The sequence below is a fragment of the Orcinus orca genome, chromosome 5 (assembly GCF_937001465.1).
Source record: "Orcinus orca chromosome 5, mOrcOrc1.1, whole genome shotgun sequence".
Taxonomy (NCBI): domain Eukaryota; kingdom Metazoa; phylum Chordata; class Mammalia; order Artiodactyla; family Delphinidae; genus Orcinus; species Orcinus orca.
In genome coordinates this window covers 137608493-137622197 of record NC_064563.1, presented here as the reverse complement: position 1 = coordinate 137622197, position 13705 = coordinate 137608493, and the positions used below count along the sequence as shown (strand labels likewise).

Sequence of the window (13705 nt, the reverse complement as noted above, 5' to 3'; positions counted from 1 at the left end):
CCCCAGGGCTCCTCCCCATCTCCCCATCTCTGGGGAGGGGCCAGAGGCGTTCCCCCTCCCTCCGCCCTTCTCCTGGCACCCTCTCCCCCGTCTAAACATTCAGCTGAGAAAGGGAGCGACAGGGGACCAGTGAAGTCTTCCACCCCAACTGGCACGTGGACCAGAAGAAAGCCTTCTGGAAAAGCTGGGGTCTCCAGATGAGTCTTCCACTTTCTTCAACTTTCATTTTACTGAGGTGTGGAGAGAGGACCTGCAGTTTTGCTCTCGTATTTGAGTTTCTTGGACTCCCCTGTCTCACCACATTCAGGGAAGAAAATGAGTCTTACGGCTGTAGATTTCACAGTGAAGTACCAGAGGCTGCCCACTCATTAACACCAACAGCTTCAACCGCGGCCCTGCACGCCTCTCAGGAGGCCCGTCCCTCCACGGCCTCCTGTGGCCTCCTCCTTGTTCCTGGGAAGCGCCGGGAACCCTCCCACCTCGCCTTGCCCTTGCTGCTGCCCTTCTCTGGAGGCTTCTCTCCCCCTGTGCCAGGCTCTCTCCCCCGCTCCTTTCATGTCTCTGCTCAGATGCCACCTTATCAGAGCAGCTTCCTGCCTACGAAGCCCAGGGCAGGGGACTCCCGATCCCTACTTTCCTTTTCTCCTAGCTTTCCCACCACCTGCGTCCTTTGTTTACACCCCGGTGGTGAGAGGCATGGATTCCAGAACTTGACTGCCTGGGTTCAAAGCCACGCGCTCTTTGCGGGACCTTGAGCAAGCTGTTTCCCTCTCTGTGCCTGGTTGCCTCCCCTGCGAAATGGAAACGAAAACAGTGCAGACTTCAAAGGGTTATTATGAGGAATGAGTGGGTTAATTTCACATGCGGTGCTGAGAACAGTGCGAGCACCACGTGATCGTTTCCTCTCCTCCTTGCTAGCAGCTCACTGACAGTCTCCCCCAACACTAAAGCAGCGAGCTCCAGGAGGGCTGGGTGTTGCCACACTTGGGGGCTGTTTCATCCCTAGTGCCTGGAGGACCAGGCACGCAGGATCTGGGGAGCGAGTGGCTTGCAGCCCAGCGGCCTGAGTTGCTTCAGGGATTATGTAGCCAGTTTCTGTGTCCTCAGTGTTGCATTTGTCCACCCGAAACCCACGCTAATCTCAGTCTCTCTTTCTCTTCCTTGCTTTATGTGTAAGTCCTGCCTTTTCTCTGGTCTCAGTGGCTGAGGCAGGGAGTGGGTATAACTCTGGACCATGGACTTATCTGGATGGCTCTAAAGGGTCAATATATTTAGGGCCATAGCACCTTCTGTCAACAGTGTTGACAAAGGCTCTGTGGGAAGGGAAGAGAATTTCTGGACAAAGGGCTTTGGCTGGAATCCTGATCCTGCCACCTAGAGCCATGGGATCCTACCACGACCCCACCTGAGCCTCAGTTTTCCCATGAATAATGAAATGATACCATCTCTCCCAGAGATGGAGTGAGGGGCAAATGCAGGACCACGAATGAAAGGCAAACCAGACACTGCTGCCTAAGTGTGATTTTTAAGACGTGCCCATTTCAGGGTGATCTGATGGATGGCTGCTTCTGCAGGTGGCGAGCCGCAACCCGATACCCAGACCCTGCCTTCAGTGATCAGCAACAGAGGGCCCAGCCCCATGCTGATCACTGTATTCAATGGTCTGACCCTGCTGTAGGCAGAACAGTGGCCCCTCCCAAAGATGTCTGTGTCCTAATGTATTCACAGGACACAGATATCTTTGGGAGGGGATGAAACTTAGGGTTCTGAGGAGGACGCAGGGCGTGCACAACCGTGTGGCTGACAGGGTCTTGGTGCTCGGCCAGGTGTCAGGCCTGAGCCTCTGAGGTGGGAGAGCCAAGCTCAGGACACTGGTTCACCAGAGACCTCCCAGCTCCACGTAATATCAAACAGCGAAAGCTCTCCCAGAGATCTCCATCTCAACGCTAAGACCCAGCTCCACTCAACGACCAGCAAGCTACAGTGCTGGACACCCCATGCCAAACAACTAGCAAGACAGGAACACAACCCCACCCATTAGCAGACAGGCTGCCTAAAATCATAACAGGATCACAGGCACCCCAAAACACACAACCAGACGTGGGCCTGCCCACCAGAAAGACAAGATCCAGCCACATCCACCAAAACATAGGTGCCACTCGCCTCCACCAGGAAGCCTACACAACCCACTGAACCAACCTTAGCCACTGGGGACAGACACCAAAAACAACAGGAACTACGAACCTGCAGCCTGTGAAAAGGAGACCCCAAACACAGTAAGTTAGGCAAAATGACAAGACAGAGAAACACACAGCAGATGAAGGAGCAAGGTAAAAACCCACCAGACCTAACAAATGAAGAGGAAATAGGCAGTCTACCTGAAAAAGAATTCACAGTAATGATATTAAAGATGATCCAAAATCTTGGAAATAGAATGGAGAAAATACAAAAACCGTTTAACAAGGACCTAGAAGAACTAAAGAGCAAACAAACAATGATGAACAACACAATCAATGAAATTAAAAATTCTCTAGAAGGAATTAATAGCAGAATAACTGAGGCAGAAGAACAGATAAGTGACCTGGAAGATAAAATACTGGAAATGACTACCACAGGGCAGAATAAAGAAAAAAGAATGAAAAGAGTTGAGGACAATCGCAGAGACCACTGGGACAACATTAAACGCACCAACATTCGAATTACAGGGGTCCCAGAAGAAGAAGAGAAAAAAAAAGGGACTGAGAAAATATTTGAAGAGATTATAGTTGAAAACTTCCCTAAGATGGGTAAGGAAATAGTCAATAAAGTCCAGGAAATGCAGAGAGTCCCATACAGGATAAATCCAAGGAGAAACACACCAAGACACATATTAATACAATTATCAAAAATTAAATTCAAAGAAAAAAGATTAAAAGCAGCAAGGGAAAAGCAACAATTAACATACAAGGGAATCCCCATAAGGTTAACAGCTGATCTTTCAGCAGAAACTCTGCAAGCCAGAAGGGAGAGACAGGACATATTTAAAATGATGAAAGGGAAAAACCTACAACCAAGATTACTCTACCCAGCAAGGATCTCATTCAGATTCAATAGAGAAATTAAAATCTTTACAGACAAGCAAAAGTGAAGAGAATTCAGCACCACCAAACCAGCTCTACAACAAATGCTAAAGAAACTTCTCTAGGCAGGAAACACAAGAGAAGGAAAAGACTTACAATAACAAGCTCAAAAGAATTAAGAAAATGGTAATAGGAACATTCATATCAATAACTACCTTAAATGTAAATGGATTAAATGCTCCCACCAAAAGACATAGACTGGCTGAATGGATACAGAAACAAGACCCATACATATGCTGTCTACAAGAGACTAACTTCAGACCTAGGGACACATACAGACTGAAAGTGAGGGGATGGAAAAAGATATTCCATGCAAATGGAAATCAAAAGAAAACTGGAGTAGCAATACTCATACCAGACAAAATAGACTTTAAAATAAAGACTAATACAAGAGACAAAGAAGGACACTACATAATGATCAAGGGATCAATCCAAGAGGAAGATATAACAATTGTAAATATTTATGCACCCAACATAGGAGCACCATAATACATAAGGCAAATGCTAACAGCCATAAAAGGGGAAATTGACAGTAACACAATCATAGTAGGGGACTTTAACACCCCACTTTCACCAATGGACAGATCATCCAAAATGAAAATAAATAAGGAAACACGAGCTTTAAATGATACATTAAACAACATGGACTTAATTGATATTCATAGGACATTCTATCCAAAAACAGCAGATTACACTTTCTTCTCAAGGGCTCATGGTACATTCTCCAGGATAGATCATATCTTGGGTCACAAATCAAGCCTTGGAAAATTTAAGAAAACTGAAATTGTATCAAGTATCTTTTCTGACCACATCACTATGAGACTAGATATCAATTACAGGAAAAAGTCTGTAAAAAAACCAAACACATGGAGACTAAACAGTACACTACTAAATAAACAAGAGATCACTGAAGAAATCAAAGAGGAAATCAAAAAATACCTAGAAACAAATGACAATGAAAACATGATGACCCAAAACCTATGAGATGCAGCAAAAGCAGTTCTAAGAGGGAAGTGTATAGCAATACAATCCTACCTCAAGAAACAAGAAACATCTCAAATAAACAATGTAAACTTACACCTAAAGCAATTAGAGAAAGAACAAAAAAACCCCAAAGTTAGCAGAAGGAAAGAAATCATAAAGATCAGATCAGAAAGAAGTGAAAATGAAATGAAGGAAATGATAGCAAAGATCAATAAAACTAAAAGCTGGTTCTTTGAGAAGATAAACGGAATTGATAAACCATTAGCCAGACTCATCAAGAAAAAAAGGAAGAAGACTCAAATCAATAGAATTAGAAATGAAAAAGGGGAAGTAACAACTGACACTGCAAAAATACAAAGGATCATGAGAGCTTACTACAAACAACTATATGCCAATAAAATGGACAACATGGAAGAAATGGACAACCTGAACCAGGAAGAAATAGAAAATATAAACAGACCAATCACAAGCACTGAAATTGAAACTGTGATTAAAAATCTTCCAACAAACAAAAGCCCAGGACCAGATGGCGTCACAGGCAAATTCTATCAAACATTTAGAGAAGAGCTAACACCTATCCTTCTCAAACTCTTCCAAAATATAGCAGAGGGAGGAAATACTCCCAAACTTATTCTACAAGGTCACCATCACCCTGATATCCAAACCAGACAAAGATGCCACAAAAAAAGAAAACTACAGGCCAATATCACTGATGAACATAGATGCAGAAGTCCTCAACAAAATACTAGCAAACAGTATCCAACAGCACATTTAAAGGATCATACACCATGATCAAGTGGGGTTTATCCCAGGAATGCAAGGATTTTTCAATATATGCAAATCAATCAATGTGATAAACCATATTAACAAATTGAAGGAGAAAAACCATATGATCACCTCAATAGATGCAGAAAAAGCTTTCGACAAAATTCAACACCCATTTATGATAAAAACCCTGCAGAAAGTAGGCATAGAGGGAACTTTCCTCAACATAATAAAGGCCATATATGACAAACCCACAGTCAACATTGCTCTCAATGGTGAAAAACTGAAACCATTTCCACTAAGATCAGGAACAAGACAAGGCTGCCCACTCTCACCACTATTATTCAACATATTCGAAGTAAAACTGTCACTGTTTGCAGATGACATGATACTATACATAGAGAATCCTAAAGATGATACCAAAAAACTACTAGAGCTAATTAATGAATTTGGTAAAGTAGAAGGATACAAAATTAGTGCACAGAAATCTCTTGCATTCCTATACGCTAATGATGAAAAATCTGAAAGAGAAATTAAGGAAACACTCCTATTTACCATTGCAACAAAAAGAATAAAATACCTAGGAATAAACCTACCTAAGGAGACAAAAGACCTATATGCAGAAAACTATAAGACACTGATGAAAGAAATTAAAGGTGATACAAACAGATGGAGAGATATACCATGTTCTTGGATTGGAAGAATCAACATTGTGAAGATGACTATACTACCCAAAGCAATCTACAGATTCAATGCAATCTCTATTGAACTACCAATGGCATTTTTCACAGAACTAGAACAAAAAATTTCACAATTTGTATGGAAACACAAAAGACCCCGAGTAGCCAAAGCAATCCTGAGAAAGAAAAACGGACCTGCAGGAATCAGGCTCCCTGACTTCAGACTATACTACAAAGCTACAGTAATCAAGACAATAAGGTACTGGCACAAAAATAGAAATATAGATCAATGGAACAGGAGAGAAAGCCCAGAGATAAAGCCACGCACATATGGTCACCTAAACTTGATAAAGGAGGCAAGAATATACAATGGAGAAAAGACAGTCTCTTCAATAAGTGGGTCTGGGATAACTGGACAGCTTCATATAAAAGAATGAAATTAGAACACTCCCTAATGCCATACACAAGAATAAACTCCAAATGGATTAAAGACCTAAATGTAAGGCCAGACACTATAAAACTCTTAGAGGAAAACATAGGCAGAACACTCTATTACATAAATCACAGCAAGATCCTTTTTGACCCGCCTCCTAGAGAAATGGAAATAAAAACAAAAATAAACAAATGGGACCTAATGAAACTTAAAAGCTTTTGCACAGCAAAGGAAACCATAAACAAGACAAAAAGACAACCCTCAGAATGGGAGAAAATATTTTCAAACAAAGCAACTGACAAAGGATTAACCTCCAAAATATACAAGCAGCTCATGCAGCTCAATATCAAACAACCGGGGCTTCCCTGTTGGCACAGTGCTTAAGAATCTGCCTGCCAATGCAGGGGACACGGGTTCGAGCCCTGGTCTGGGAAGATCCCACATGCCGCGGAGCAACTAAGCCCGTGTGCCACAATTACCGAGCCTGCTCTATAGAGCCTGCGTGCCACAACTACTGAAGCCCATCTGCCTAGAGCCTGTGCTCTGCAACAAGAGAAGCCACCGCAATGAGAAGCCTGCACACTGCAACGAAGAGTAGCCCCTGCTCGCCGCAACTAGAGAAAGCCCACATAAAGCAACAAAGACCCAGCACAGCTAAAAAATAATAAATAAGTAAAATAAATAAATTTAGTTTTAAAAAAACCCCAAACAAACAACCCAATCCAAAAATGGGCAGAAGACCTAAACAGACATTTCTCCAAAGAAGATATACAGATTGCCAACAAACACATGAAAGGATGCTCAACATCACTAATCATTAGAGAGATGCAAATCAAAACTACAATGAGGTATCACCTCACACCCATCAGAATGGCCATCATCAAAAAATCTACAAACAATAAATGCTGGAGAGGGTGTGGAGAAAAGGGAACCCTCTTGCACTGTTGGTGGGAATGTAAACTGATACAGCCACTATGGAGAACAGCATGCAGGTTTCTCAAAAAAACTAAAAATAGAACTACCATATGACCCAGCAATCCCACTACTGGACATATACCCTGAGAAAACTATAATTCAAAAAGAGTCATGTACCACAATGTTCACCGCAGCTCTATTTACAATAGCCAGGACATGGGAGCAACCTAAGTGTCCATCGACAGATGAATGGATAAAGAAGATGTGGCACATATATACAATGCAGTATTACTCATCCATAAAAAGAAACTGAGTTATTTGTAGTGAGGTGGATGGACCTAGAGACTGTCATACAGAGTGAAGGAAGTCAGAAAGAGAAAAACAAATACCATATGCTAACATATATATATGGAATCTAAAAAAAAAAAAAAAGTTTCTGAAGAACCTATGGGCAGGACAGGAATAAAGACACAGATGTAGAGAATGGATTTGAGGACACGGGGAGGGGGAAGGGTAAGCTGGGACGAAGTGAGAGAGTGGCATGGACATACATACACTACCAAATGTAAAATAGCTAGCTAGTGGGAAGCAGCTGCATAGTGCAGGGAGATCAGCTGGGTGCTTTGTGACCACCTAGAGGGGTGGGATAGGGAGGGTGGGAGGGAGGGAGACGCAAGAGGGAGGAGATATGGGGATGTATGTATATGTATGGCTGATTCACTTTGTTATACAGCAGAAACTAACGCACCATTGTAAAGCAGTTATACTCCAATAAAGATGTTAAAAAAGTTTTTAAAAAAAAGAAATTTAGGGTCCAAATCAGAAGACCTAAAAACAGATTATCTTGGAGTATTTGGGTGGACCCGATGTCACCACAAGGGCGTTTGTCTAGAAGCTGGAAAAGGCAAGGTAGTGGTTCTTCCCCTAGAACCCTCAGAAGGGAGCACATCGCTACAGCACCTTGATTTCAGCCCAGTGAAAGCTGCGTCTGGCTGCTGGCCTCCTGAACTGTAAGACACTAAATTTGGTTCTAGGCATCTTCACCATAAGCTTCTTTGCCGTAGACATTTTTGCCACAGCATTTTCACTGCAAACATTTTTGCCAAATAACTAATTTGCCATCAGGCGATTTAGCTCTAAAAAGTAAAATAATGAAAAATAAAAGAGAGACAGTGCATAAGACATAATGAAACATGAAAAGTGATGACAAAACTTAGAAGACTTTATTGCAAAATACAAAATATTTGAATCCATTGAAAATGTGTGTAGATGCATGGCAATACTGCGCAAACAACTGATTTTATTTTGTGGGCTTTACAAAGCCCTTGTCTTCGAAGTCTTTCGTTCATCATATTATACGTTGTTTTGTTTTGTTTTGTTTTGTGCTTATTGTCTTGTTTCATGCTTTCTCTTTTTCACTAAGATTTCATATTGCATTAAGCGAGGTGTCAGTTTCTGAACACTGGGATGCATGTTTGTAACTGAGCTTTATACTGCGTTGTGAAAGCCTCTACGCTATTGTGTGGTCTTGGCATATTGTCACGTGTCCCTTGAGAAACGTTTAGTTCTATGGGAAACGTTGGTTCAACGCTGCACCTTTAAGGCCGTTGGTCTCTTTCTCTTCCAAGGTAGTGTGTTTTAAAATCAGAAACAAAATCATCATCATCGGTCAGCTCGATAAAGTCATCAGTAACTTCACTAACTGGAAGAAACGCTGACACGTTTCAACCACTTGAAACCAAACTATCAACCAGTTATTTTATCTTTTACAGCAAAATCGCCTGATGGCCAATTAGTTAGGCGACGAACATGTTTGAGGTGCCAAGTTGGTAGTCATTTGTTCCAGCAACAACAGGAAACTAATACAGTCCCTGGAGGTGGACACCAGGCCTTTAATGACACCCCAGCTCCTACAAGATAAAAGCTCACAGTCCTAAGTAGCGTGTACAAAGCCCCACTCTACTTGTTTCTCCACGGTCTTTGGGGCAATGGTTCACTAACTGTTAATGGTAAGAAGAGATAACCTAGGGAGGTGCCAAGTGTGTCCTCTGTACCTCACAACCACAGCTCCTTCTGTTCCACCTTCCTGCCCCAACCGGCCACCTCTGATCCACCCTGGATCCAGGTGTTTGAGATTTTATACATTTTTAAGAATAGTCTCTCCTGGGTCTTAACAGCATAGTTTGATAAACACACATCACACACAGATAATAAAGTACTGCTAACATCAAAATTAATCATTTAATCTCTTTTTTTTTTTTTGCGTTACGTGGGCCTCTCACTGCTGTGGCCTCTCCCGTTGCGGAGCACAGGCTCCGGACGCGCAGGCTCAGCGGTCATGGCTCACGGGCCCAGCCGCTCCGCGGCATGTGGGATCTTCCCGGACCGGGTCACGAACCCGCGTCCCCTGCATCGGCAGGCGGACTCTCAACCACTGCGCCACCAGGGAAGCCCTAATCATTTAATCTTGACAATCGAACACCCTTCAGAATCTTCCCATGGATGGGTCATTATTATGAACATCAATGATCTCACCTCCCTGCAGATGAGGAGAAGTCAAAAAGACATTCCCTGAATCCTCACCCATAACCAGGAAGCTGCTCTCGTCTGTAAATACTGGACATCAGCTTATTTACCTAGACCATTTGTCTCTTCCTATAAAGGATGGTTTGGTTTCCCAGGGAGTAAAATGGGGCTCTTATCCACTTCAAAATATGGGTGAGGAAATTAGGAGAGATCATGCATAGAAAGCACTTAACAGCTTGTCTGAGTTAAAAGAGTAGCCCAATAAATGGTGGACATTACTATCATTTATAGAGTTTGCCCCCAAACATTTCAGTTACATAGTAGTTTCCACTGTTGAGATTATGGACAAACAGGAGTTACTTAATACACATTTATCTGCAATGGTTTTTATGTGGTCGGGGATTTATGGTTTTTCTCAGTGGTCTCTAAGCTCTCAGAAGCTTTGGATGTTCAAGCCAGCAAGTCATGGTGAGAAAATTTTGTGGCCTAAGGACATTCCAATCTGCTAGACAATAAGCAGCAGCTATGACAATTACAAATAGAAGCCTTAATTCTTCAACATTCGGGTAATTAAATTACTAAAGAGTGGGTTGACTTACTGCACTTTAATGCTTTGATTAGCTTCTATCTAAAGCACCACCTACTACAGATTGGGTCAGGTCCGGTATTTTACATATGTTATCCTTCTAACAACTCGAAGGGGTAGATATTGCAAGTGCCCCTTTAAAAATTTTGTTTCCAGTACTTGTATTTTTCCCCCCTCTGACCATAAAAGCAATTACGTGACTACTGAAGGACACCTGTAAATTATGGAGAAGTCTGGAAATTTTTCTACTTACTACCCGTTTACTATATAATCGTTAATCTTTTCACTTTGTGTTTTGACCAGCAAAGAGTTTCTCTTAAAAATATCCCGGTTAGTTTTCAATTGTTTATTATGCAAAATTTCAAATAGTCACAAAAAACAGATTAGTATAATGTGGTGCTGCTTTGCAAAGAATCTGTGGTGAAGGACCAGTTTATTTCCAATGCATCACAGAGACCCAAACTTTTGCAGAATACAATCAAAGATAATCACTAGAAAGATGGACCTAGGACCACCTTGGGCAATTACTAACATTTTACGAGTGCCCAAATCTCATGTGAAGGAAGCAGGGAAGGGGCAGACATAGGTTGTTCAAGGCTTGAAGCTGGGGAGGAGCGGAGTCGAGATTCAAACCCATCTGTCCGACTCCCAGGGGAAACAGCCATTTAACCAGGAGCACACATCCCCATATGCAAGGCTCCCCTCAGCCAGGATCTACGGCATTTAAGGGCTTTAGCAAGGGATGCTGATAAAAGAAACAAACGCAAACAACACCTTGAGAATTCAAGTGGGAGGAAATTTCTAAATTCTTGAGACTTCTTAAGTGTTACCCAATCTATGATACCGGCTTTTCTACAGGAAAGAACCCAGCAAAACACAAACACGTGGACATGCACAGAATGTTCTCACACATCCACCTTTGTCATTGTTTTCTCTTTCTTTCTCTCTCTTTTTTTTGTAGTTTTTCTCTTTCGCTCATAAGTATGGTCAGTTAGTGTCAGAGGTAAGCAGATGGCCGATCTCAGGTAAAGGGCCGTCCAGATGGGAACGGAGCTGGGATTAAGTCTGGTTCAGCTGACCGACCTCCTTACCCGCAACGCGACATTTCTGGGTCCTGCCCTGAGCGCAGCCCCGCCCCGCCCCCTTCCCCCCCATCTATCCGTTCCCCATCGGGGTTTCACACCGATATCAAACACACCCGGCCACAGTAAGACTGAGTTACAGTCACAACCTCCAAGACGGAGGTCCCTGCCGGTGGCTGGCCTCCACGGCACGCAGCTGCCAGGAAGGCAGGCCTGGGACCTGCTTCCAGCTCAGGCCACTGGGGAGGACGTGCCAGACGGGGCTACGTTCAGGCGGCCCAGGAGAAGACTCTGTGGCCCGCAGAGGCGGCCTTTTCTCGAGCCCTGGATTCGGTTTTTCCTTTGTTCATTTTGAGACATTCGGAGTCGGGCCGCGCTGGAGTTTGGGCGGCGGCGCGGGGGTGGGAGAGAAGGAGCTAGAGTGTGTCCAGATTCAGGCAGGGGCAGCTTGGGCCCCTCCTTCCTGCCAGCGATGTTCAGGGCGCCGGGAGAGGCGAACGGCGTCCAGCGGCTCCTCCCGCTGCGCCAGCTCCACGCCCCGAGACTGCCCGGAATTCTACCACCCCACACCCACTTCGGGCTCCCCGCGGACCCCGCCCGATCGGGGCAGCCCTGTAGCCCCTCAACCGATCCAGGTTCCCTGCGGATCCCAGCCGCTAGGGACACCCCCGCTTACCCCCAACCTATCGGGGTTCCCGTGGGCACCCCACCTACTCCGGGCTCCCCGCTGACACCCACCCGTGCGACAACGGTTCCGACCGGCCTCTGGGTGGGTGGGGGGCCCAGGCCCCGCTTACCTGCCGGGGGCGTCGCTGCGCCGCAGCTACTGAGCAGTAACAGCAGCGGCAGCAGTAACAGAGGCGGCGGCCGCATGGCCCGGGGCTCTGGGCGCTGCGGCCTCAGCGGCACTCTGGGCGCGGCCCGGCCGCGGCGCGGGGTCGCCAAGCCGCTCACGTCGCCGCCTAGGTGGCCATGGCGAGCGCAGGGCGCTGGGGCCTGCCTCTTCCAGAGCGGCGGCGGCGGCGGCGCGTCCCGGGCGGCAGGAGAGCCCGGCTCGGCCGCCGCGCCCAGGCCAGCCCCTCCCGGCGCCCGCGCCCCTCCCGGCGCCCGCGCCCCGCCCAGCGAGGCCGCCAAGTTCCTGCGCCCCGCCCGCCGCGGGGATTTTCCCGGCGCCCCCCATTCGCGCCGGCGCTCCCGGGAACCGCGGCCCGGGGCCTCCCGGCCCCCGCACCCCACCCCGTCTACCCGCGGCCGAAGCGCCCAGCGCGGCCCGATCCCGACCTCTGCGGCCGCCCGAGCTGGGGTCTCCCGAAGCGAGGCCTGGGCCTGGCACAGAGGACGGCGGGGGTGGGGGGGGGGGTGGGGGGGGTGGGGGGTGGGGGACGGGGAGAGGGAACTCTGCCAGACGCCACCTTCGGGGGCCTTGCGACCCTTCTGGAAAGACCCCCTCGAAACCCAAGGCCCTGGGTGGGCCTCGCGCGGAGCCCTCCATCCTCACCGCACCCCGTCTTCTCCCACTGCTCCCTGATTCCAGGGGTTGCACAGTTGCAGCATTCCTCCCTTGAGCTGAAGCTTTTGCTTGCTTATTAGTCACTAAAGTACCTACTCAGCTTTGAACCCTTTTTTGAAAATAGGTTTTAAGGGTATAGTGGATTGAAAGAGCCTGCGAGAAGGAAGGAGTGGGGCTTCGGGGCTAATGGGCGCCCAGTATCGCGGAGGGGGAGAGAAATGTCCTACATTTCAAAACGGCCTGTGGGTTTGGCCCAGTTTCAGGCTGTGAAGGAGTGTATGAGGAAGTAACCGCAGGCGCTGGGGCTGCGGGGGTGTGTGTGGGAGGCCTGCCCTCAGGCCGAGTCTGCGCTGTTTCCAGTTTGATGCCAGCAAGGATTTGCGTCTCTGCTGTTCTCCCAGGATGAGCCATAAAGCGAGTTCAGCAGGGAAGGAAGGGGGGCCAAAAAGGGAGGGAGTTGTGGGGATGGGACGGGGCGGGGAGACCAAGAGTGAAGGAAGAGGGTTGTCGGTCCCGCAGGGGGGCCCTGCTGGGCTAGTTGGCCACGTAGTGTTTGGCAACATCCAGCTTTACTTTTGGACTTTTTGCATTTTATTTCCTTACTGTAGAACTCTTGGAGTTCTACAGCCACTGTTGCTCACACATGTGATGAAATATCTAGCAGTATTTGAATGGTACTTTGAGTGAGTTTTTTAAGACAAAGGCATGTTCGTATGTTGTGAAAAAAAGCAGAGTCCTTGCAAAAATGACGTATTGAGAAAGACTGGAGGGAATATGCCTAAACGCCGATGTGAAATAGGGTGTGGGATTATGAATGGTAACAGGTTTTGTTTGTTTGTTTGTTTAATGCTTGTCTCTTTTTCCCCCAATGGGCATATTTTACTTTTATAATCAGGAAAAAAAAAAAGTCAAGTTAAAGAAAAGGACACAAGTTCATGTGTCTCAGCCCAGGCTAGGGAGGGCTTATGATCTCCCTTGATGTAGAATTCTCAGGGGCAGCGGCAATGAAGCCTGTGGTCCTCGAGGGGTACCTGAAAACCCCCAGAGTATTTCTCCTCAGCTGGAGAATCTCCTTCCAGAGCTCTTCTCTGCTAAAACGTAGGGG

General features: G+C 46.2%; 1 protein-coding gene across 3 annotated transcripts in view; it reads right to left on the bottom strand.

Moving 5' to 3' along the window:
- IFNGR2 (interferon gamma receptor 2) overlaps positions 1 to 12166 on the bottom strand; it is a 34648-nt gene extending 22482 nt beyond the window's left edge. For all 3 annotated transcript variants that reach the window (XR_004480466.2, XM_012539508.3, XM_033418216.2), the window contains exon 1: positions 11888 to 12166. Coding sequence is in view for 2 of the 3 variants with exons in the window: in XM_012539508.3 (XP_012394962.1) it covers positions 11888 to 11963 (76 nt within the window). In the remaining variant the exon portion in view is untranslated. The remainder of the gene's footprint in view (positions 1 to 11887) is intronic.
- Between the last annotated feature and the right edge of the window lie 1539 nt (positions 12167 to 13705).